Source organism: Thermobia domestica, chromosome 7, assembly GCF_964235325.1.
Source record: "Thermobia domestica chromosome 7, izTheDome1.hap1.1, whole genome shotgun sequence".
In the NCBI taxonomy this organism is placed as follows: Eukaryota; Metazoa; Arthropoda; class Insecta; order Zygentoma; family Lepismatidae; genus Thermobia; species Thermobia domestica.
In genome coordinates, this window is record NC_137460.1 from 276240388 (window position 1) to 276265661 (window position 25274).

The 25274-nt window shown below is 36.9% G+C and overlaps 1 protein-coding gene and 1 long non-coding RNA gene across 2 annotated transcripts; both read right to left on the minus strand.

The window, feature by feature from the left end:
• Positions 1–3090: 3090 nt before the first annotated feature.
• LOC145689075 (uncharacterized) lies at positions 3091–11984 on the minus strand. Its single transcript, XR_014132084.1, has 3 exons — positions 11832–11984; positions 6057–6277; positions 3091–3366 (listed from the first exon to the last, which is right to left on the minus strand). It is a non-coding gene; the product is annotated as an uncharacterized LOC145689075 (long non-coding RNA).
• Positions 11985–21036: 9052 nt separating this feature from the next.
• Positions 21037–21591, minus strand: LOC145689738 (histone-lysine N-methyltransferase SETMAR-like). The gene has a single exon (XM_081763940.1). It carries the CDS (start codon positions 21589–21591, stop codon positions 21037–21039), a length of 555 nt encoding a protein of 184 aa, XP_081620066.1.
• Between the last annotated feature and the right edge of the window lie 3683 nt (positions 21592–25274).

The window sequence follows — 25274 nt, forward strand, 5'->3', positions numbered from 1 at the left end:
CTACAGCTAAGGATCACTAACTGTACAAATTGCATTGTTTGCAATGTCTTTCAGTACACGTGCAGCCGTGCAAACAGACTTCAACGCTTAGCTATATTCCAACTATCATTTAATAAGAAACATTATTAAAGAACTGCAATTAATCGTCTGGAGCCCGTCCTGCCCTGAAGAGAAAGCAGTATCGAACCCGCCCGAGCCAGACCCGATCCAAAGAAGGAAATGAGCTGGTCCTCCCAAGTGCGATCTGTAGGCCGAAGCGGATTGCGGGTCTCAGACTGAGCCTGGTCCATGCAGATCACTAAGTGTAAATGACTTTCCTCCAAAGCTAAAGCGATTTCTAACTTGATGGAAATGGCAAATGTACAATATTTGATGAAAGTCTTTCGAATTGGTAGTTTGCATGTATCTATAATTCCCTAATACAATGGGAATGGTTTATTATCATCTCCTTGTGAATGGATTTTCCTACATTGACATCTAGTGGCTGAATCGCTTTATGACCAGCCACTCAGTAATTAACGTCATTCAATTCACAAGAACTGTTCGTTTAAGAGTATAAAATGAAATATGTTTCGCTGTTTTCATTATTATGTTATATTGATTGATGGATGGAAATTTAACGTCCCTCTTTAACACCGATCCTATGTGGCACGATATCTACAATTGACTGATTAATTCATTAAGGTTTAATGTGATGTCAGCATCGAAGCTATTAATTCCCGTTACGATAAGGCCAATGCCCAAAACATGCATCTTGTTCAAAGCAAAGACTTCTAGAAAAAATTGATGTTTAGATATAAGCTCGACCAAATAATAGAGTAAAAATAGCCATATATATATATATAAAGATTAAATTAGAAAATATAAAACGCTTAACAACAAAGTAACTAAAAATAAACTGCAACGAGGGAACCTATCTAAGTGTATCTCTGACTTCGAGTCGAGACTATGGCCGTTGGATACCTTCTCCCAAAAGAACATAACATGAAAAGGAATACATCCTCTATCCCCACACAGCACACCGACGTCCAATGTACATCCATTTAACGTCCGGGCAAGGATTTACGGGATGTCCAGTGGACGTGTGGTTTTGGTCCATACAACGTCTAGTGGATGTACACGGGAGAGTACAGGTGCCACAGTAGCCGTGCATCTACTGGACGTCCAGAACGTACATATTATGTCCATTTCTGGTACCAAAACGAACTAATTATGGACGTACAGACGCCCAATGGACGTTCAGAGGACGTGTTCTTTTGGTCCATACGACGTCCACTGGATATACACAAGATGTTACTTTGGGACAGTTGCCATGCATCTCCTGGACGTCCATTCGGAGCTAAAATGGATTTACGGGATGTCCAGTGGACGTGTGGTTTTGGTCCATACAACGTCTAGTGGATGTACACGGGAGAGTACAGGTGCCACAGTAGCCGTGCATCTACTGGACGTCCAGAACGTACATATTATGTCCACTTCTGGTACCAAAACGAACTAATTATGGACGTACAGACGCCCCATGGACGTTCAGAGGACGTGTTCTTTTGGTCCATACGACGTCCACTCGATATACACAAGATGTTACTTTGGGACAGTTGCCATGCATCTCCTGGACGTCCATTCGGAGTTAATTGGACCTATTATGGACTTCAAACTGATGTAGAGGATGTCCATATGTGGATATCATTGGAACTTGAACGTACAAATTGTGACTATTTTTGGTCCCTACACGGACCAATTATGGACTTCCACTGAATGTTCTAAAGGACTGCCACAGAAGAACTATTTCACTCGAAGCCCGCTACGGAAGCCATGCTATCTAGAACCAATCTATTTCTAACAGACGTTACACTTTTACCACATCAAAGTGGCATCTAAATAAACCTTATTCCATCAATTTTTACCATCAGTCAATAAGTACACACGTCAATATTTACACTATAAAGTTCTATGTGCAAACAAAGAAACAATGTGACATTACTATGGTCACGTTTTTTAAGAATACGTTTAGTTTAATAATCAAAATTCTGGTTGTGTACCACAAAAAAAAAAAAAGTTTCGACTTTTATCTACTAAAAGGTCAAACTATTCGAAAATTATGTATGAATAGCAAATATAATTTCAATTTTACATTGATTTTTTTTTCTAATTGAGGTTATACCATATATTTATTCATACATTACTGATCCTCCTCCTTTAATAAAGGTCGGTGGGTTTTACACCGTGCCAATAAAATTAAAATATTCTACATCATGTAGTTATTAATAAAAATCTAAATAAGTACGAAATAGCATGTGCCCTTTACAGCTAGATTAAAAACTACAATAATGCTTCCTTATTTCCCGACAATAAGCACTGAAAATGAAATTAACAAAGTAAAGTATTCTGCCCATACGCTTCAGTTAATAGAATTTGTATCTTAATTTATAATCTTCAAACCTGCATCCTCTTCCACTGTTTGCATTTGCGTAGAGAAATATCGAAAACAGAAAACTCTATAGTAACACTTTCGTTTCATTACCGCCACCTTCCCCATTTCTGTGATTGATGTAAAAACCTCCATCGATTCAGCCTGAAGTTTCATAGCGTTCACCTCCGGTGCTTGGTGTCCCTGGTTCGATCCCAGCTCGCGCCGTGTGGACTTTGTGGTGGACAAACACCGTGCTCGTGGGTTTTCTCGGGGTTCTCCCGTTTCCTCCCACTTTCTTCATTCCACCATTTCACTAATCTCTCATCATCACCGTCTCCTTTAGCCTAACCGGCATAACCGTGAGACGTAAAACTTAAAGATTTCATTTCATTTCCTGAAGTTCCATAATTCGTTTCTGAAATATCACTTCTCTCTTTTCCTTTGTATGGACAACAGGCTGGACAGCTAATCTTCTTCTTCTAGCTTTTTAACATTGTCCCCAAAACCTCTTTTTTTATATTATCGTACTCATAAGAAATAATAACTTAAACATGACGTCCCTTAATGCCCGAGAACGTTTCAAATACTTAACTTTGAAATTGTATACATTATAAAAATAAGGAAGTCGTAACAAAAAGAAAGAAATAAGATAACAATACACTTTATTGAGTGACCTGTCATTACGTCTTAAAGTTCTTAAAAGTTTCCTTATTTATTTTCAAGAAGATTGTAATTTTTTACATTTGTATACAAAGAAAATACATAAAACTATCTAGCTATTTAAAAATAGTAAGATATTTCGCTATAAAACTATCTAGCTATTTCGCTATAAAAATATAAAACTATCTAGCTATTTCGCTAGGGCCCATGGGCACAAAACACTGAAATCTGGTCCTGTACACAATGAGTGATTGACTTAAGTCCTTTCTTATTCCTGTTCTCCACATTTCTTTTTTCTGAAATCAAGAAAATGGGAAAATTAATTCTAGATACTATCAACATCAGAACGATCAAAATTATTTAAAAAAAAAACAAATTATGAGCTTGTAGTTAAATAAGTTTTTATGTTTAATTTTAAAGAGTAAAAATTACGTGACCGGGGTCGGGGATCGAACCTGAGAACTTCTAACTTTAAACTATACAAACGAGACTCAAAGGTACAAAGTTAAAATTACAAATTCGAAATTGACCCACAAATTACAAAATGTATTGTTATTAAAATGTGCTTACGTAAGCATTATGAAAGATTAAGCACTTAAAATAGCATGTTTCAAAGGAAGCCATGTCTTCTGGACAATAGAAAGAATGTGTTGAGATGAATAATTATGGAAATTTACGAAATCATATTACGGAAAAAAAGGAAGAAAAGCACTTTAAGAAATGCATGCCCTTACACTTTTTTCTGTTATGACAAACTATTACAGAATTATATATTGCAGTTGGAAGAAAGCTGAAAAATGTATATAAAACCAAGAAGAGATTCAAAGTTTTCTACTGTCAAATGAGAATTGAGCCGCAAGCAAAGCAGAAAAGTACCCTCTGATGCTTACCACAATTGGGTGCAACACTGCATGCTTTCCACTAATCTAACATGTTCAGTGTCCTTGCAGGAATCAACCTCCAAAGCACATGAAATCTTCCTAATTATAATGTTTGTATATAATCCCTAATGTATACCATAAAGCATAGTCTATTTATTACTTTATTTTTCTAAAACTATATGGAATATAAAACTTTTTATTGAAAAAAAATCTATATTTGAAATATTGTATGGCGCGACATCATCATTTCACATTCTTAGAATGACACTGAGAAAGACATATTTTGATTTCCTTTTTTTATTAACTCCATCCACCACAAATCACAAAGGAACATAATGCTTGGAGAGAGTCTTGTCATTGCAATGTGGGAAACAAATTTACTATGAACGGTTACGGTTGTTATTTAGTGTTAAAATTAATTTTAATTTCAAAAGTATTTAAGAAAATCTGAAGGAAAAGGAAATAATAATAATAATAATAATAATAATAATAATAATAATTGATTACACAAAGAAACTGCCTACCTGAACACATTTTTCATTAAAACTAAAATCATACCTTAGCCAATTCCAATTGGGTTTTACTACATGCAAACAAACTGAGAAAGTGAATGGTGAGCTAACAGCAACAGCAGATTATAGCATTCTTCAATAAACTACAGCATACTCCCGATTATACGCTGGCGTCTCCCGGAAAAAAGTTAACTCAATAAAGCTACTGCACGAGTCATACAGAACGAGACTGTTTAAATATAGAGTATAAATTAACTTACAGTATCGTACCTTGGCTTCACTGTAAATATACACTTTTTCGTTGATTGTTTTACGTTGTACTGAACAATACCGGCACAAATATTTTTAGTGTTCTGTATACATATTTGCACGCTTTTTCTTACGTTTTACGTACAATACAATAAGTTTTTAAGCTAGGACAATTCTTATTTTACGAACAAGTATTGTTTGTCATTTTCAGCTATTCGCGGTGCCTCTGCCAGCTAATTCCGCGAATAATCGGGAGTTTATTGTTCTCTTTTTCTCTACTGCTGCTTGTTCGGTTAACCTGAAAGAGCTTTCAACTAATAAGAAAACTTTGAAAACTGAAATGAAATTACGAAAATATTGAGCCCTAAGAAATTACTGAGTCTTTGCAGAATCATTATCCCTTCATTCATTGGAAAACTAAAGAGAACTCTAATAATCTCCAACAGAAGGATAGATTCGGGATCCGAACACCTATACTATATGTCGAAATTTTTATACTTTTTACAAGTTTCAAATTTTTATAAAAAGTCTGATTTGAATGCATAAAGATAGCAGACGATTTCTGCTTCAAACCAAGTAATTGCCCAAACTCAGTATCTCAAACACATAGTTGTAATTATAAATACATTATTGCACTTTTCTCCAGAAAGGCATAAGCAGATATGTCGACTTTTGGCGAAATCAAGATATTTTGCCTTTTTAGCTTTATCATTTGTGAGCAAAAGCATATAACTATAAGGTTTTAGCAAGATATGAACCATAGCATTTCATTCCTTTTCTGTAATGAAAAAAAAAAGATCTGAATTCGCCTTCAGAGCTACAAATCGACGCAGAAAAGGGGCAGTTTCAACAGAGTTAGCAGCTAATACTGAATAGATATTTCTACCAAATCCTGTACTGTTGATCTACGAGGTTGCTGCATTGAACTGTCGAAATATGTCTAACAGCTAAAGTATAACTATTTGTACTCCTGTAACCCTATACAATTTTGAAAGTAATACAAATTATATAAAACTTTAATATTCTCTTTCGCATGGATCCTCACGAAGCACAAAATTATGCACAGAACTTATTCGTTATTTCTTGAGCTTCATATGTTTTAATAATAGATTTAACTAAGTTGAAAAGTAAAACGGGATTAAAATATATTCGAACTTTGGAACTTCTAATAGTCTCTAACAAAATAAAGTGCCTAATTAAATCCATCAAATTCAGTTCAGCTAGTTTTGCATTTCCCGACCAATGCATATGCCTAAATAGGTGCAATGTGCGTGCAACGCGACTTATCACATGGAAGTGTTAGCGAAGCTTGTCTAATATAGCTCATTTAAATGAGATACTTACTTTGTTCCTTATCTTCAGCAGAAGCAAGGCACACGGAACTAACGCCAACATCTTGCTTCCTAATAGATTTAGTTACTTTAGGTCGTCCGAAGTTTCACTGTTAACTTCTGGTGTTAAAGGCCTTTGTTCCTTTCGTTTACGTAAACGTCCTTCATCGTCTGTGTTCAGATCTGAGGTGTACTCAGCCTTTCTCAGCTTGCTACGAGCCTTGTCTTAGCTGTCTGTATTAAATAAGGAAATTTAAAATAGAATTAAAAGTATGGAAATTTATGTAACTTTCGATTTTTATATACAATACACTTATATGTGCAGATATCGTTATTCTGTAACACTACTTTTACTTAAAAAGCTGTAGTAGAATATTTTTAATACTTATACGTCCAAGCTTATTTTATTTTTCGAAAATGTAAGTTTTATTTACACAGGTTGAATCAGAAGGTTGTTTACAACGCTTGAGGCGAAATTCTAGAGATCAACAGGAGAACAAAAACCTCAAAGACATCGTGTCTAGCTCTATTTACATGCGTTTTCGTAATTCTAACCGGCAAGACAAACCGTGATGTTACCTAACGCATAGGTCCTATCCAACTTCTTTCCAATATCTCATACCCTTTCCCTTCAGTGCTGAGACAAATTAGTGTAAAAGTCACAAATAAAAATAAGTTTCCCCGGAGTCAAAAGAGGACCCAGTGCAAAAATGCTAAATTTTCGTCCCATTTTGATCTAGAATCACCTCCCAAGCGTAGGAACGACTTTTTGATACATTCCGTAGATCAAAATTTCTCTCCTTCCCCCCAAAATATATCTACTCAAAATTAAAAAAAAAAATGACTCGTTAAAGGTTTCGATACTCGAATGTAACACTATGGAAGGAAAAAATGAAGCACCTTTAAAAATTGAGCTACAAATGTGAATGAGGTCACAGTGTTGGGCAATTGTCCAGTTAGAAAAAGCTACATATGTGAGCACGGATAGAGAAATAAAAGGATAATTTATAGTACGTTATTTATGCATAAAATCTTTGATTTCAAGTTCTTTGCACACTTAGGGTTTAGAATGATATTTGTGACTTCTATTGTTCGAAGCTGAACCGTGATAATCATCCTAAAAGAATATACGAACTTCTAAGGTAATTTTTGGTAAAGTTTTATTCGAACAACTTCGTTCAAATGGACAACCACGGGCAACGAAGGCTTGCCTGCATCCTGTCTACTACTTTAAGCGAGTGTCTTCCCAGTGTTAGAATTAAATTTCATCAATAGGGGAGCCTTCCAAAGACGTAGAAGAAAGGTGTTTGTAATCTAAGTCAGAGTGGGCTGTGACGATATATAAACCAAAAAAATAATAGCTCAACAGACATGCAATGAAGAAAATAAACGAAAGTACTTTTGGCGATTTTACATTGGTATCCTCGTTGTTACTAATAGAGTGAATACAAAAACACTGGATTCACGAATGGTTAAAAAACGGTAATATATATATAAAGCAAGAAGAGCATTAATACATATCACGTCACTACAGTAAAAAATAAAAAATTAACCAGTATTTTATTTATTTATTTATTTACTGCTTTTCAACCATTTGTGAAGGAAATACCTATGCATCCTTTTTAAAATGGTAACAACCTAGGATGACGATGTGAAATTGCAGAAACTACTTGAACAACACCCACCCACCCTATATCTATCTATCTACCTATCTATCTATATCTATATCTATCTATCTATCTATCTATATATATATATGGTATTATAAAAATCGTGGACAAGCTCTACAGGAACTTCTAGAAGTCAAAAGGAGACAAAATAAATTATCTTGCGTTTTTTCCTGTGGGACCTCCTTTCATTGGAAGAGTCCTTCTAAGGGTCCAAATTTGAATTTTACATTGGCTTTTAGGCAACTTTCGATTAACAATTTGCCAGGAAAGGAAATAGGATATTGGAAAGAAATCGAATACGAGCTGTTCATAAGGTAACATTCTGCTTTTCTGTTATGCAGTGCGCAGATACAGGCTTGCAGTAAAACTGGACCATTAGGTCAAAATAGACATGCTAACTACAAACATTTATCTGAGTCCTGAATGAAAAAGTAACGAGATGTTAATTTATGAATAAGCTTTATCCTACTTCTTTCCAATACCCCACACCCTTTCCTGGTCCTTTGTTTTTCGAAAGTTGCCTATAAACGGAAAATAAAATTAAAAATTGAGCTCTTTGAGCGGCCTTACCAAGGAAAGTAGGGCCCACAGGAAAAAAAAAAAGACTCTTCCTTTGAGCTCTAGGTAAGTTGCTGATAAAAATGAGGATATTACACAGGCGTATACGATATACTAAAATCTAAAGTATTAGGAATGTAGCCTACTCACAATACAGTACAATACAGTTCAATTACTCACCGTCGAGCAAGACATGATATATTATGTGTAATTGAAAGGAAAAATGTTATAAGGTAGATATTTGTAATCGACTTCAAAAATGTTATCTATCTAACATTGAGCCGACTTACTACGAAAATATATTTATCGCACATTAAATGTGCAACATAAAAATTGTACTATTTTTTTTAAATGAGATAAACATATTTGAGTCATTGCACGTCAAATTATTACACTACAGCCCATTTTCAACCCGACCCTTTTCTTTCAAGTAAATTTTATTTCCGTGTTATTCTGGATAAAAAATCATTAACTGTCTTAGAAGAAATTATGAAATCAATTACAATTTTAACTACGTCCATTATAGCTTACAATTTAGCCTTTAAATATTAAGACTAAAACCAAATTGATGATGCAATTTTTTTTTGACAATTTTTCATATTTCAGACTCGTGTCTCTGGTAACATGCTACACGTATGAACCTAACACTGCATTTCTACTAGGACAGTACCGCAAATGCCATTTAATTCTGGAGATGGTGTGCTATGGACTTACAAAACTTACAACCATTTGTTGACTTAAACCGAAACAATTAGCCATAGACCCCAAAAACGTATGATCCTCTCAATACAGACCGATTATACTATCCTCAAACCAGCTATAAGTCTGTGACCAAGCAGAGATACGAAGGAGGACCACCGTTAGAAAGTTCCCCCTTATTAACTGCGTCTTAGTTATTTCGTCTCCGCTAGACGACCTTCAGAATTGGAATTTACAAACAAATTCTATATAACAAACAAACTTCGTTACCACCAAAGTTGGTTAATAAGCAAAGATAATAAAAAGGAAAATTTAAAAAAATTCAGTTTAAGAAAATTTAAATAATAGAAATTACTCTAATCAAAAGGAGAACTAAGTAAATAGGAATAAATTACATGTCCGAAGGAAAGCTTAAAATTAAATCGGATAGTTATTAGTACAAGTCCATCGGTGATGGAAAATAACGTTAAACTTTCTTACTGTGAGCTCACACACATGTCCCTCCACATCACACCGCTCTGCCCCGAAGGAACCATGACAAACGCCATGAAGTATACAAGGAGATGAAAATTTCCTCTCACACGAAAACAAAGTAGGAAGAAAGTACTTAATTCGAATGAAAATAAAGTACAAAAAAAAACTGGAAAATACCGAAATAATGAAAAAAAAAACATAGGATGTGTTAACATGTATTACTTTTTCCTTACTAAATCTTCCTCGTTATTGGAAATATATAATATAGTAACGTTACTAAATAATATATGGACGTATTTATGAAGTTTCGCAAGATATCAATACGCATAGATGTCGAAGAAAAGACGCTGCTACATCTCCTACTCCCAGCTTCTAGAAATCTGAGAGCTAAAATCTTTAACCAATGACATTTCTTCTATCCACCTGTGGCAGATGTGACGAAGAAAAAAATATCACTGCTAGCCAGGCCGGTAGCCAGCCCAAAAATTTAGGGGGGGGGCCTGATCCAACCATATTATAGTTCATATCTAAGCGTATCGTAAAATTTTTAAAGGGGCCAGCAAAAATTTAGGGGGGCCCGGCCCCCCTAGACCCCCTGGATACGGGCCTGCTGCTAGCATTTGCTAGTAATTATTTCAACTTAATAAATATAAAGGATATTGTAAATAATAAACTTTACTATTATGATCCAAAAAAAAAAAAAAGATGCTATAGACCTTTTACGTTCATTTATTAACTGACATTTCTGTTTCTTGGCAAAGCGCTGATACTTAAATACACGATAAAAAATCTATACGGAAAAGGGTATATAAGACGTAAACTTACTGATTAACGTGGAATCCGAACCACCTGAGCTATCGCCGGTAATCGAACTCGGGTCTCGCACGCCAACTGCTTAGCCACGGACGAGCTCACTTCCGCAATGTATTTATACTTATGGTATTACTGCTGTATTGCCAGAATACGAAAATAAGAAAAGGAATATTATTTAGTTTCCCACCCAAAATACTAGATATTGGCCCTGGCTCACTTGATAATGATTAATGTTCGAAATACGATGTGAACGTATGGCATAAAAGCTAGTCCATAAAACACTGACTAATTTGTGCTACGTGGCCAGTAAAAAGCACGAATGCCATCTAACCGAGTCAAAACAGGAGAGCAGAAACAGCGTCCGTAGGGAGCAGGCGCGTCAGCGGCGATGAGTATACGCATAAACGAGGATGGTGGAAAACAATTTCATCTAACAGTTCATTTCATAAAATGCACGCCTTATGTGTTGCACAGCTTTGGGGGAGGTACTACATGCAATCCGAAAAAGTACCGAAATGTACTAAATTAGATTATACTCGATTAGGTTTGGTTAAATGTTCCTCTTCTTTTCTGTAGCTTCAATTTGTTTACACTAGTCACAATAAACTTTTTGCCTGTTTAGTAGACCATGCCTTTCACACAATTTCGACAACTGACATTCATTTTTGTATAACTTCATAAAACTCAATCACGATATGACACAACCTTGTCATTTACGCACTGCCTTTCCCAAAAATCATAACAAATATACTGCCAAATAGTCCCTTCCGCCCGGCAAGGTTCTAGATTACTGGCCCCCCTTCCCATTGATCAGTAATAAAGACAGCGTGCCCTGCGGGGCTCTAACCCGCCTTCACTCGCTAACGCTCGCTCGGCAATACTGTATAAGTTAAATGTATACTCTTTAGTACAGAAAGAAACATACCCAGCTACTAATCTGCATGGGGGACCAGTAATCTAGAACCTTCCCCTTCCGCCCCCCATATATATAGTGTAGCTTACAATATCAAAAATAACTAACGACAAGTATTTTGGTAACTATCACCCTCAACTTACTTTTACTCACGAACCAAAAGAAACTCTCCAATTTATCTGGTAAATTTTCTAAAATTGGTCCGGCGATACAGTAGTTAACCCATACTGAGCCCTCCTGAAGTCAATCTGCAAGTAGTAATGGAGCTCCTCATTTTGTGCATGATCGGCTAAAAGAAATACAAAACTCTAATCTAACCTGGGAATGTAAGAAATCTGTCAAAATTTGGTAGAACCGTCTTCTCGAGTAATGTCGAATTGAGTCCTGAGCTTTGGTACAGAAGGAACGAACCTTACTAGTATCTTATATGAGGGTGTTATTACACCCTTCACCATCTGAATTCACTGATATATATATATATATATATATATATATATATATATATATATATATATATTACCAATTCCCATGTGCCTATCTACGTTACCCCAGCCTATAATTGATAATGAGTTACTTTTGTCCACACACAAAAACTTTCAGTTGAAAAATAAATGGTGCAGCGGAATAAATCTATATGAACAAATCACTCATCATATCTTACCTTTTTCGCAGTTCCTATTCTCTCTTCCTTCTTCAATCCAACATAGAACTAAAAGTATTAATATCACTGAAATTTCTACGCTTCTCAACCACTGAATTCAAACTTGCTGAGAGTGCACTGTGCAAGGATCTGCGCATGTGCCGTCACTAACAATTGAATGTTGTTTTCCGTACGTCCCTTTTTTTATCCAGATCATGTAGCTCCGTGGACGTTTCATTCGTGGTTTAAATATTGACATCCAATGGACCATCCACTGAAGTCCAGAAAATGGATATTCACTTCTGAACGTAATATGGACATCCAATGGACCGTCCACTCAAGTTCAGAATGTGGATATCCATTGCCGAACGTAATATGGACCACCAATGGATGTTACGCATAAGTCAATGTACTAAAACTGGACGTTCTGGATCTAATATGTACGTCCACTGGCTGTGATGTGCTCTGTGGGTCGCAACCTTTGTGAAGACATAAGCGTGAAAATTTAGAAATTGAGCTCCATACTATACATAACAAAGTCGGATTCCGGGTCGGATTTTTCGGAAACGGTCTGCTAAGGAAACTCAGCGAATACATATCAAATTAGTGTGGGGAGCCCAGCACCTTTTGAATGAAAAATTTGTGTCCCCGGGGCCCTTGCAGGGTCCCAGGCGAAGTCCAACTCAAAATTTGCAAATAGATGCTGGGGTCAGGTAGCATACTGTATGAGAGCTAATGTTAAATAAGATAAGATAACAAATCCCAACTCTCTAAGATAACCTTGTGCAAACGGGCAAGTGGTCAAAATGTCAATACAACCTACATCAGAAAATCTATGGCCAAGCTTCTAAATCCGTTAAGTTGCAACAATAACAAAACAGAAAAACAAGTTTAAAAGTGCAAGGTATTGAAGTAAAGGAAATTTCTGCAGAGTCACTCTCTCAAAAGCATCCTCCGATATATTTTATTTCTGCACCATTACACCAGTTTTCTCCAACCTTATAATAGAAATTCCACGGTGCAATCTGTGAATTTGGGGTCCCGATGTGCGACGCATATACCGTTGGCTTTTGACCTTCTCACCCTCCACGACGGTTGCGGTTAACAATGTAACCTTTCTCTTCTAGGACACGAAATCCAATGGCCATGGTCATTCTATGGTCCAATTGTCATTCGAAGTCACACTTATACCTGGATAAGGTCCGTTGTGCAACTCTGAGAGAGACTGCAGCAATTTGTTTGACTTCAATACCTTGCACTTTTAAACGTAGTTTTCTGTTTTGTTATAGTCGCAACTTAACGGATTTAGAAGATTGGCCATAGATTTTCTGATGTAGGTTGTATTGACATTTTGACCACTTGCCCGTTTGCACAGCGTTATCGTAGAGAGTTGAGATTTGTTCTATCTTATTTTATTTAACAATAGCTCTTATACAGTATGCTACTTGACCCCAGGTTCGATTTGCAAATTTTGAGTTGGACTTCGCCTGGGACCCTGCGAGTGCCCCGGGGACACAAATTTTTCATTCAAAAGGTGCTGGGCTCCCCACACTAATTTGATATGTATAGGCTACGTTTCCTTACGGGACCGCTCTCGAAAAATTTGACCCGGAATCCGAATTTGTAATATATAGTATGGAGCTCAATATCTAACTTTTCACGTTTTATCTCCGCAATGGTTGCGATTGAGGATATCCCATTTCGCGTTATGTTCTTTTGGGACAAGGTATCCAACGGCCATAGTCTCGACTCGAAGTCAGAGTTTCACTTGGATATGTTCTCTCGTAAGAGGTAACACCGCAAAGAATTTTAACTAGTCTGATCTCGCGAATATAAACGAGAATTCGGACACTAAAGAGCGCGTTATCCCTCACCAGGTAAGATTTTCAGTCACTTCGAATAGCAAGTCGCTAATTATTATGAATCTACCATGGAGCTACGCGCTTTAGCCACCTGAAAATAGTTTTTCTATTAATAGAGTGAGATTAAATATGGCGATGAATCGCGAAATACAGAGAGTAGATAGTTAACTAAGCGTATCGAATATTGATTGATACTGTTTCTGTATATAACATAATCGAGTCGTTCATATTGAAGTATTATAATTACTAAGGGATGAAACTGAACAAGGACGGAAGTCCAACTATGTATATACAAAAATCATGAATATCTAATATTCAGTCACGTGCGCAGGAACTTATTTCGGAAGGAATCCAAAGCTTTTGAGGGTCCAAACTAAACATACGAATAAGTTATTTTAACATTTGTAAAATCTATTCAAAAATTAGACTAAAGATTAATTAAAACTTGGGATTTATTGAAGGATTAAGGTTCGTGATTTTGCTTTTTCGTTACGTCACGCACTATACTTAGTGATACGCACGAGATGATACGGAATTATCGTTACAAGATTCGAGACGAGACAGATCTATTTCAATAGAAAATATATACGGTTTTCGAGACGAGAGAGAACTTTCGAAAAAAAAAATTCGAGACGAGACACCCTCAAATCTTGTCTCGTGGGCATCACTAACTATATTTAAGCATTATTATAATATGTTGTGAGTGACTCAATTTTTGCAGAGTTCTACTTCCGTTTTTCATTAATATTCAACTCTGTAAACATTAATATTGAACATTGAAACATGAATAGATAAACTATCCAAACCTCTTAATGACATTTGCTTCTAGATAGCCCATAGACATAGTACTTGTTCATACGTTTAGAAACCGATACTATAATTGCGAGCCTGTTTTCTTTTCAGATGTTTAGATTGCTTTATACATTTTCTCTCAATGGGGCAGAAACATGGACTTAAGCAAAAGGGACGATAACAGATTGCAGGCTTTTGAAATGTGGATGTGGAGAAGAATATGGATAACTAGAATGTACATTTGATTTCACATAATATGAAGTATGTGTATTTTCTTTAGGGTTTTTGATAGTTCTCGGTCCTTTGGATGCAATTCGGGATAAGATATGGAGTAGAAAGAATTACGTCATTTCCAACATGAATGTTTCCAGTTCTCGAAGTGGCTCAGTAGTAGACCGATCAGTTCTGATATGTTGGATTCCTGTTTTGATCCTAGCTCTCGTTAAGTGGGCATTTAGGTAGATAAACATCCTATCCATGTGACTTCTCAGGGATGTCCCGAACCCGATTCATCTCACGTTCTTCAGTCTACTATGTCGTCCATCATCACCATCACCTACTCCCATAAACTCAGAGCAGAATTGGACACATCGGACTATAATAATAATCTCTATCAAACTAATAATGCTGTGCAGCGCAGAGTTGAGCTATTTCTTATTTTTTTATTAAGTTTACAATTACATCGCCTGACATATTAATAATTTCAACAATATACATAATAACTTGCACTTTATAATTATTTACATTTCAAGAAAACACACTACTCACTTCATGAAAAGAAATTCGGAAGTTACTCTGAAACATATTATTTAATTTGAAAAGAAGAAGTAACCATTACCATTGAGTGATCTCAACCATTAGTAATTGGTCTGGAAAACCTGGCAGAAACAGTACGCATTATTGATGTAAAATTTAAGAAGTATAATATTACTGTTTTCAACATTGACATTAGTGTTTTCCCATCCTATTTCGTTCATTGATAAACCTACATCACTAACAGAACTACAAAAGGATATATCAACACACTGTTCTTGAGAGAAAATACTGTCTTCGATTGAGGACTCTGAGTTCGTATCAACCTTCCTCTTACTTGTTGTAAATGAATTCTAATACCGACATCTCTTTCGCTTTTGTTGTGCAAAGCCTTCTTCTTTGGTTTCGTCTTTCCTGGAGTTGCTGTTAGTATTCTTGTTCGACCACTCCTCTTTTTCTCACGGTTGGTTTTATTAAGAGGGGTAGGCATCCTTCGGAAAAGGACTGATATTCTGAGTGAATACTAACGCAGTGGAAGATATTGCTGCAAAATATAACATATGTAGTTTCTTGGATAGCTAATATAAGCGAGCTTTGAGGCAGAAGCTCTGATGAACCATGGTCCATACCCTCAGATATGACAGCAACATTCTGCGTGGTAAGGTTGCCTATAGATTTTGCTGGTGAAACGGTGCGTTTCTGTTCAACGAGGGATTTGGACGGTCATTTACTAAAGATATCAGAAATTAGTCTTCTGTAAAAGAAGCACTGTTGAAAGGGTATATTACAGACTTTTTAAATCGAGATATGATATTCTATTGTGTCATATTGTGGTATACCCGTCCTATATACTCATCAATAGAATGAGGAGAAATAGTTTCTCCTTGGTTATTAATCAGCCAGTCATTGCACACCCGATTGTAATGGGTCTTCAGAAGTCCATAAAGCGAAACATCCACCAGTTGCAGTTTGACTGCAATCCGGGTTAAAATGTTCATAACACGCCAATTTGGGAAGCATTCTCTACCACAATGATGTTTACGTGGTTTTCGTGGTGTTCGAGGAGCAATATGATTGGATTTTCTTTCGAATATTTTGAAATTTGGTTAATGTGTTCTAACCAAACACCAAATATCTCAGCAATCATCCATCTAGTGATCCTTGTTAATACCAAGCTATGAGGTGGTATTTTCGTCAGAAACAAATTCTTTTACCCTACGCTCGAATATAAAAAAATTGGAGGAATTCTATTCCTAACTGCATTGAAGGTACATAGGACTGTCACTTGTTCAGCACGTTCCACTCAAGTTATCTGTCCGAATTGATTCTGTCCTCGTGAAGCTATCACAGGTGGCGTTGTGTTTATGGTACTAAATCCAGTTTGATCACAGTTAAAAATACACTTCAGAGTGAAGTTTCATTTCTCATATGCTGATTTCAAATTGTTGAAAAAGTCGTCCACGTTCTGCTTATGGAAGCTGGTACTTTTTGATAAACTTTTGATTCCAGGGATCGCAGTGATAACTGAGGGGGATGCTCCATAAAACCATTAAGCCAGCCATATCCCGCACTTTTCTGCACAGTTTAAAATTCTAGCATATTCTTCTTCAAGGCATTTTCATATGCGTAAGTCAAAGTTCGTCCGTGCCTCGTTCTAAACCCATAGTTCGTCTTACTTGCGCTAACGAGAGTTTCTCACAAAGAGATTTCCTTGAAATATTACAGTATCTCCATTTGAGTCTTGCTTGTACTTTTCAATATGTTGTGTTCTCTACCTACCTCAAAAAATACTCTTCTTTTTCTCTACTACTATCTTTACGGCTTGCAGAATATCACTGTTTGCTGTTTGTATTTAGTCTATGTTTATCTTCTTCCACTTCCTTGGCATTTTTCTAAAACACTGATGAGAAAAAGTACTAAATAAATATAGCGTTAGCCAAGCGGGAACACAGGAATTATAATAAATATACCCAACGTTTTCACACTTGTGAGCAGATAGGAGTGGGACAGTGTCCCAATCCTCCTCAACTAATTATGTTATCATTCTCACTGTATACCCATTTCAACTACTGTCACTATAAAGCTACGACTTTGGTATTAGAATAATACAAAAATATACTAAATGTACTTTCAATACCTAACTCTCTACTTTTATATCAAATCCTCTACTACCTCTTCATATTGTGAAATATGTTTATGATATACATCTAATATAATAGTTATCAGCGGTGAAGGAAAATCTGTCTTTGCTTCTAAAACCTTGTGCACGTTCAGAACCTGGTAACAATGCTCTTTAAACGTAGCCGCCACATCTGCTAGCAACCGCTATGGCTTAACACAAATCACCAGAGAGGTATATCATTGTCCCACATCTCCAACTGTCCTAAACCTCACACTTATTCCCTACATTTGTGTTGGCTCCCTGATACGGAATTTTAAAAAAAATAATTCATTATCTGAGAGTGCCAACGGGGCACATATTTGGGCAAAACTTTACTTACGGTTTTACAGCGACTTCAGTCTTGTGATAAAGTTATAAACAAAGAACTTTACTTTGCTTCAAGACATAAATTCCATATAAGACACCCTTTAGAAATAACATAATAATTGAAATTATAATGTAAAGGTATGGCGCACGTTTGTTTTAGATAACCACCCGCTCAAGGGTTATGCCCTCCATGTGGGAAAGAGAAGTGAAGGGTATTTCGAGAAAGGAGTTAAAGATGGTCTAAGGGATTTTCAAAATTTTGTAATTTTATGTCATAAACAACGTGAGTAAATAGGACATTACGATCTTTACAATCGTAATTATAATGGTGGAGAAAGGAAATTGTACAATGAATTATGAACATCATGATGAAAATATTCGGATTTACATTTCATCATATTGCGTTGTTGAGTGAAATCTATGAGAAGAGGTGCGTTTGGACGAGAGAAACTATAATATATTGTAAAATGACTGATATAGGATATTCTTATCCCTCGGGGACTTCTTCAAGCATTATTCAAAGGGATGGATAGCTCTGTTAGTGACAAAGGAATTATTGTGTAGGATATGATTGTATGATGTTGTGCGGATGGTGGTAGAGAAGAAACTTTCTGATGAGGGGAAGATCTTGATGATTCGGTGGTAAGGAACAATGATACATTGTAAAGAGGAGGAAGAGGTAGAATGACTGATGCTGTGAACGATATAAAAATAAATATGAGCGTTGATGGAATCAGAGAGGAGTAAACGATGAGGATGGAACGTTCCGGAAGTATTTGAGGCAAAGCTTTTCTACATGGAACCAAATGTATGGAAAAGTCACGCGATCATAAAGCTCAGGAGCAGAGCTCGGGAGTTTGATTTGGTATGGAATTCTGAGTGTGTGATGTTCGAGAACCTTAAGTTTTTGATAAAAAAAGGGCGTTGCTGTCGAGACCTAACTTTATGGCCGTAACTAATCACAGGTCGAAGGAAGACTACATAAGTGTTTAAGAGTATGTTTGTAGAACTACTCCAGATTGTGCCAGTTATTCGTTTTAATAGATTGAGTCAAATATATGCCTTTCTATTGATATCCTGGACATAAGTCTTCCATCTCAGGTGTCTATCTATGGTGAGTCTTAAGTATTAACAGGTTTGGAGATTGTAAAAGAGTTGTCGTTAACAGTGATGAAAGTGAATTACTGTGAAATCTGGAGCGTTTCTTAGGGGCCAGAAATGCTGTAGTTTGGGTTTTAGCAGCATTGGATTTCAGTAGCCATTTATTGCACCACAGACCAAACGTCTGTATTATTGGTTGTAAGGCGTTGTTTACTTAGTGTATAATACTGCAAATTGCAAAAAAGCTGTATCATCAGCGTATGGAAATAACTGAATATTTTGTGGGGAAAGAGGCATGTCAACAACATAAAACAGATATAATAAGGGTGATAGTAAAGAGCCTTAAATATGGCTGAGTGCATAAATATAATTTGATATGACTGTTGATTAAGGTATTACGGTGGCCAGTCAAGAAATTGTAAGTAAAATGGATATATGCGATAAGGCGAAAGTGTAGCAGGTTTGAAGGCAAACCCTAACGCTACACGTCATTAAATGCCTTTTCTAATTTAAAGAGTACCAGGCAGGATGGCTTGGTGGTATTATACTGCTTATGGATGCAGCTGAGGAGATGCAGAATCTGATCGTTGATGGTAATTTGTGGGCGGGAGCCTGCTTGATGGTGTAGTAAAGATAGTAATGAGAAACATGAGCATGAAGTCATTTGACGATATTTTTTCCCTAGAATTTTGGTGAAGATTCTGTTGAGCTGTATCGGACGGTATTGTTGATTTTAAAAAACAAGAAAAATTTGGATGATTTGTAAGATTTAGCAGTATTCGTGGACTTTGTCTTACATGTCGATAGATGTTATTGATTTTCGGGCCATTATAACATTTATGATAGATGAAATTAGTGATATCAGTGGTAGAAATGAAGGTAGTGAGTGCTTTGTGAGTATATATGTTGGGTTGAAGATGGATATGTGGTGAATTGAATTTGAAATGCCTACAGGATGATAATTAGGCCTAAAATGCTAAGTGAATGATAGAGGTGTAAAAATAATATAATATAATTAGGAAGCAAAGGTTTTAGCTTTTCCTTGGTCTCTGTACAATTCCTGATCGTGATGTAAGAGAGGATAAGAGGTTTGGGTAAATTTACCAGCTAATGCGTTGAAACGCATCTAATATTGCGAAGGGTGTGATAAGGCAGAAATTGTGTTTGAGGTTTTAATCCACTGTCGTAATTCATACACTGTTCGGTGGAGGGTTCTATGTAGCTGAAGAGCTTCGTGGTTGCCAGTGCAAACATATTCTGTATAGATTTGACGTGAGTGTTTAACTAGACGAAAGTAGCGCGGAGGAATTTTAGGATGATGAGGTGATATATATGCGGTTTGAGGGATGAAAAGCTCAATTGCGAGTTGAATGATTGGTGGTAGAGATTAGAGTGGATTAACCCTTAGAGAACCAAACCTTAACTGTTATGTAAAGTACTAAGCGTGGGTTATTTTGACCCATTCGTGCTTCTTACAGTAAGTTTCATACGCTGTATACACTGTCAGTGGCGGCTTTTGATTCTTTCAAACAATACCTGAATTATAGTAATGTAACATTAGAAATACGCTTTGTTAGGAATAAATTCTGTCCCACATTGTATTTTGATTACACCTGACAATCCTTGCAGAGCGGTTTGCTGGTGCAATGCGCTTTGCAAACAAGCTTGTGACAGATTACATACAAGGGATGGATAAAAAGTAATGGCACAATTGTTATAATTTACAAATGACTGTATTAGAAGGGAAAATATGTTCTACATTCCTTCAATGTAATCATCCCCATGTCCACAACCTTCTGCCACACGTATGGAAGGCGCCGTACTCCGTCAGCACGTTGTACTCTGGCTATGTCTCGCAGCGACCGCCCTATGGCATTGAGGATGGCCTGTCTGGTGTTGTATCGTTGTCCGCGAAGTGGTTGCTTCATCTTGGAAAACAGGTCATAATCGCACGGACTCATATCCGGCAAATATGGTGGAAGTTCCAGAATCTCCCAGTTCCAGGCACGTAAAATTTCCGTCACGGCAGTAGCTGTGTGACAGCGTGCATTGTCGTGCAAAATGATTGGGGTCCATGCCAAAAGACCAGATCGCTTTCTCCGAAGTGTGGGACGCAGATGGTGTTGCAAGAACGTACAGTAATATGGCGCTTTCACAGTCTGCCCTGCTGGTACAGCATGGTGCAGGATAACCCCTTGGACATCATACGCCACTATCAACATCACCTTCACTACTCCCTGACTAGGGCGCACAGTCTTTGGCCGAGGGGAACCGGGATGCTTCCATTGGATTGGCGCTTCAAACATGGTTCGTAGGATCGAACCCAGGTTTCATCAATGGTAATGATCCTGCCTCTCTGGTGGCGGTCGAGCAATTCTTGTGCCAGTGCATATCGGTACCATTTAGGCACCTCGGTAATGACATGTCGAACCCAATGTGCTGCAAATTTGCGAAAACCCAGGATGTCGTTCAAAATGTGAAGCACAGTTTTATGGCACACCCCAACCTCTGCCGATAACTCACACGCAGTCCACAGTCTATCCACGTCCAGCAAGGATGCAAGGAGCTGAATTGTCATGTTGTCCACTGGAGGTCGTCCAGAACATTGCCGGTCTTCAACGTTCTGTCTGCCTTCACGAAACACTTTAACCCATCGAGCTACGGTGCGGTATGTCAACGCTGCATCACCACATGCTTCCCGCAGTCCCTGAAAACATTCTCGTGCACTACGACCACGTGCCACTTCAATTTTGATCCACGAACGCTGTTCATGTTTAGTGAACATTGTGTTTAGAGCGCTTCCACTCGCGATACCAATTTGACGCCACTGCTCTCGTTGACTGACTGACTCAACAGCGTTCCAACTCACCTAAGTTCCTCAACTGAGATTGTCTTCTCCGGTGCTGCCACCTCGCGGTTCTCCGTCACTAGACTGGCGCGTGCCGGCAGGGTTGCCAATACTTTTTATCCAACCTATGTACTTTTAAGGGGTGAAGAATCACGTGTCTTGCTAAAAATAAAACCAGATGTTTTAGGGAACTGAACCAAAATATAACAATTGCTGAGAAGGAAATATGTAGTGACGTGTGGACGTGGGAAAGATTGGGGAAAAAAGGAGTTTCATAAAATAATATTTACTATTACTCTTACCCGAATCAAAGCTCGGTAGAACGGAGAAGTGATTATTCCAGGTTTCATTTCAATTGGCAAAATAATAATAATAATAATAATAATAATAATAATAATAAAACGATATTTTTGTGGGCCGTGCCGCGAGGTATCCGAAACTGGGTGAAAATGACCTAGCTACACTTTCTGCCATTTTTGGGGCTATTTTGTTGTTTTTTATATGAATTCAACTGAAATGATTTCCAAAAGTAAAAATGGTTGCTAATGGGAGAATACCAAAAATATTAGCCCACTACCTCTTTTTGATATTGTGGCATTTCTTTATAAAAGATCATCTTGGCCAAATTGACCCAGTTTTGGTATTTAAACGTGTAAAAGGAGGATAAGCCGCTGACAGTATATATGTTTAGTAAGTTTAGTAGCGAAGTATTAGCCGAGAAGGTGCTCAGACGGAGGAGGAAGTAGTGGAAACTTTTTGAGTGAGAGTAATGGGCACATGTTAACTACCCAGAGGATCTAGAATGTAGATGAAAATACTGTGGGCGAGAGACCATGTGATCACTATGTCAGGAGTAGTGTTAGATCAGGAACGGATTGGTTTTGGTAATGGGTGAATGAAGCATGTAGTGGAGGCAGGGATAAAATTGTTAAAAGCTGTTTTTTCTCGGTCTGAGCGGCTATGGATGTTAATATTGGAAGGGATCAGGTAATGTCGGAAATTATTTGAAATATATTGGAATGGGAGGGGAATAGGAGGACCTGGTCGAACATAGATGACTGTCATTGTGACACATAAAAATCTGTAATAAATAGTTATGATTAGATATTTTGGAATATTAGATGGAGAGACAATACTACACCATGTATAAGGATAAAATATATTATCACGGCGCTGGTGGCGTGTAGAGTCGGAAGCTTCTTATCGTGTCGAATGAGTTGATAGCCGGTAAATTTGCAATTAAATTTGGAAGTGAGGTGCGTTTTACTGATAAGCAATGTGTGAAATTGTTCCTCGTATAATAATTGTTCAAATATGAGTTTATGAAGTAAGTAGAAGAGAATGTTGAGAAATAGAAATAAAAGTCATAATCAAATACCTAGGTATATATGATCACTATGAAGTTAAATATTTGTTTCGAGTGAAGATACATGAAATTGCACGTACGAACCATTGTAAGTGGCATGAAAATCGAAGTGAAGAATGTTGCGAGCTGCGTGCTGAACGTGTAATATTCATGGTTGAGCAAAAGATGAACGTTTTGAAGAGTGTGGTTGCCAAATGCTAATAGTTTATGAATATAAACAAAATTGAATAGTTTCTCGTGAAGTCTTGCCTTTTCGATATGGAATATAATGAGTCAACAGTGAACATAATGAGTTTCCTTATGTGTAATACACCCCTATTAGGAGAAATCCTTGTTTACTTCTTTCTAGTTAATAAATATTTTATTTTGAGTGCTGGTATTTAAGCAATAAAATAGTCACATAGGTATCGAACTTATTTATAACAAGAAAGATATTGCTTCAATAAAGTGAGTGTACAGTTTCGGTTAAAGCGTATCCACTATCTGGTGTTTGTATTTAATATTGTAAATATAATAGAAATTTAAATCCTAGTTCACATCTTATCAGGCAAAAATGGTCCTGGGTCCAGGAAGCAAAGTGTTACCATTCATGAAATTTTCTTTCACGTTACCACTGTAGGGTTAAGAACAATGAATGTCACGAGGGTAAAGTGTACTAACAGGGCGTAAACATTAGGGACAAGGGGTATGCTGATAGCGATTTCGTGTAGGATCTAAAGTGATGTAATAGATATTGTATGAATAAAGGGTGCTGACTTTGGAAGCGTTTGCTGATATAGGTGACATTTAGTTTTTCGATATAGTACTGTAATATGGGGAAAGTTATGCATTGGTATAGCTCCAGAGTAGGACTAGGTAATCAAAAAAGGAAACCTCTTTGGAAAACTTTTGGTTAGAGGATCAAAAGATTTTGATAAATTATGGATGATGCGGCTATCCGCACCGTAAATCTGTGTGTTAAATTTTGCAATACGAAATCTTTGTATGTACTTAGGATAGTCTATGCATAAAGTTAAAAAAAATGCATAAAGTTCGTGCTCCTGCTTCGGGAAAAATATTTGTGCTATTTCTGTGCTTTTTCATTTCCATTGTGAACCCAGTAGTAAGGTTACGGCTAGAGTCTGCGTTTGACAATATCTCCAGCTGGCAATGCAGTGATATACCGTTTTCACTTATTGCTACAGGACACTGAAATAATATAATTTACAATGTTCAACCCAGATGGCAAGAAAAGAATGAGAGTGACTAGAACAACGTGATCCCACGCTAGAGAAGTGTGCCGTCAGGTGCTCCATATTCTGCGTTTAATGTGGTGATGTACAGAAGAATGCTGATCAAAAGTGCAGTGAACAAAACCACGTTTAAACTATACTATACAATGTTATATCAGGTGCACAAATTGAGGGAAGAACAGAAAATTTTAATAAATTATTTTGTAATAAGTTCTCAACTGCATAATCGACGTATCTCCCTGTTCAATCCGTTTACTCGTCCACCTTATCTCATTTATCTATCACTCCCCCAGAGTATGAGTTACTCTCATTTTCACTCCGGCCTGAGAGCCTTTGGCCAGGACAATATAAGCTGGACGTTTCTGTGTTAGAAATCATATATTATTTCTTTTCCACTTTCGCTCATTTTCAATAGATGTTTCAGGGAATCCTGTTTTCCCTGTTCTTGGAAAACAGCCCGATTCTCTTCCATTTGTAAATGTGGATTAGAAAGTAATGTGTAATGCAAAAGCAATATCTCGCTACTTTAAACATACCAATCCTCTGCTAGAAAATTATCAAATTCATTACTTCCCGTTCAGTACAATCCCAAAGTTGGTAGTGGAGGGTGAACGGTCAATCTGCCGTCAGAGGGAGCCAAAACGTGATTTTTTGTTTTGCATTTACATAAAATCGTAAATAAAAGTTTCATTATTTTTCATCCGCTGCGTCATTTTTAACTGTCCTAACATAAAAAATATTACAAACCCATATCTATACGTGTTAGCATTAGAATTAATAAACGAAAACCTGAAAGCTCATCGTAAAATATCAATTTTGCAAAAAATAAAATAAAAAAAAATGCTGGTGTGCTTGGCACAATACAGAAAACTAACTACCGATGATGAAGCAGTGTAACCAATCCGAAGAGATATTTCCTACATCTGCGGGTCAAGGGAAAGCAACAGAACTCGCCTTGAATGTAATGATTGTGGAAAATACATGTTCAGATTGCAGTCAACAATTATCACTACTTGGAATAC

Bases quoted from the DNA above. Each gene is read 5' to 3' on its own strand.
- LOC145689738 (XM_081763940.1), bottom strand. From the start codon at position 21,591: ATGTTCACTAAACATGAACAGCGTTCGTGGATCAAAATTGAAGTGGCA.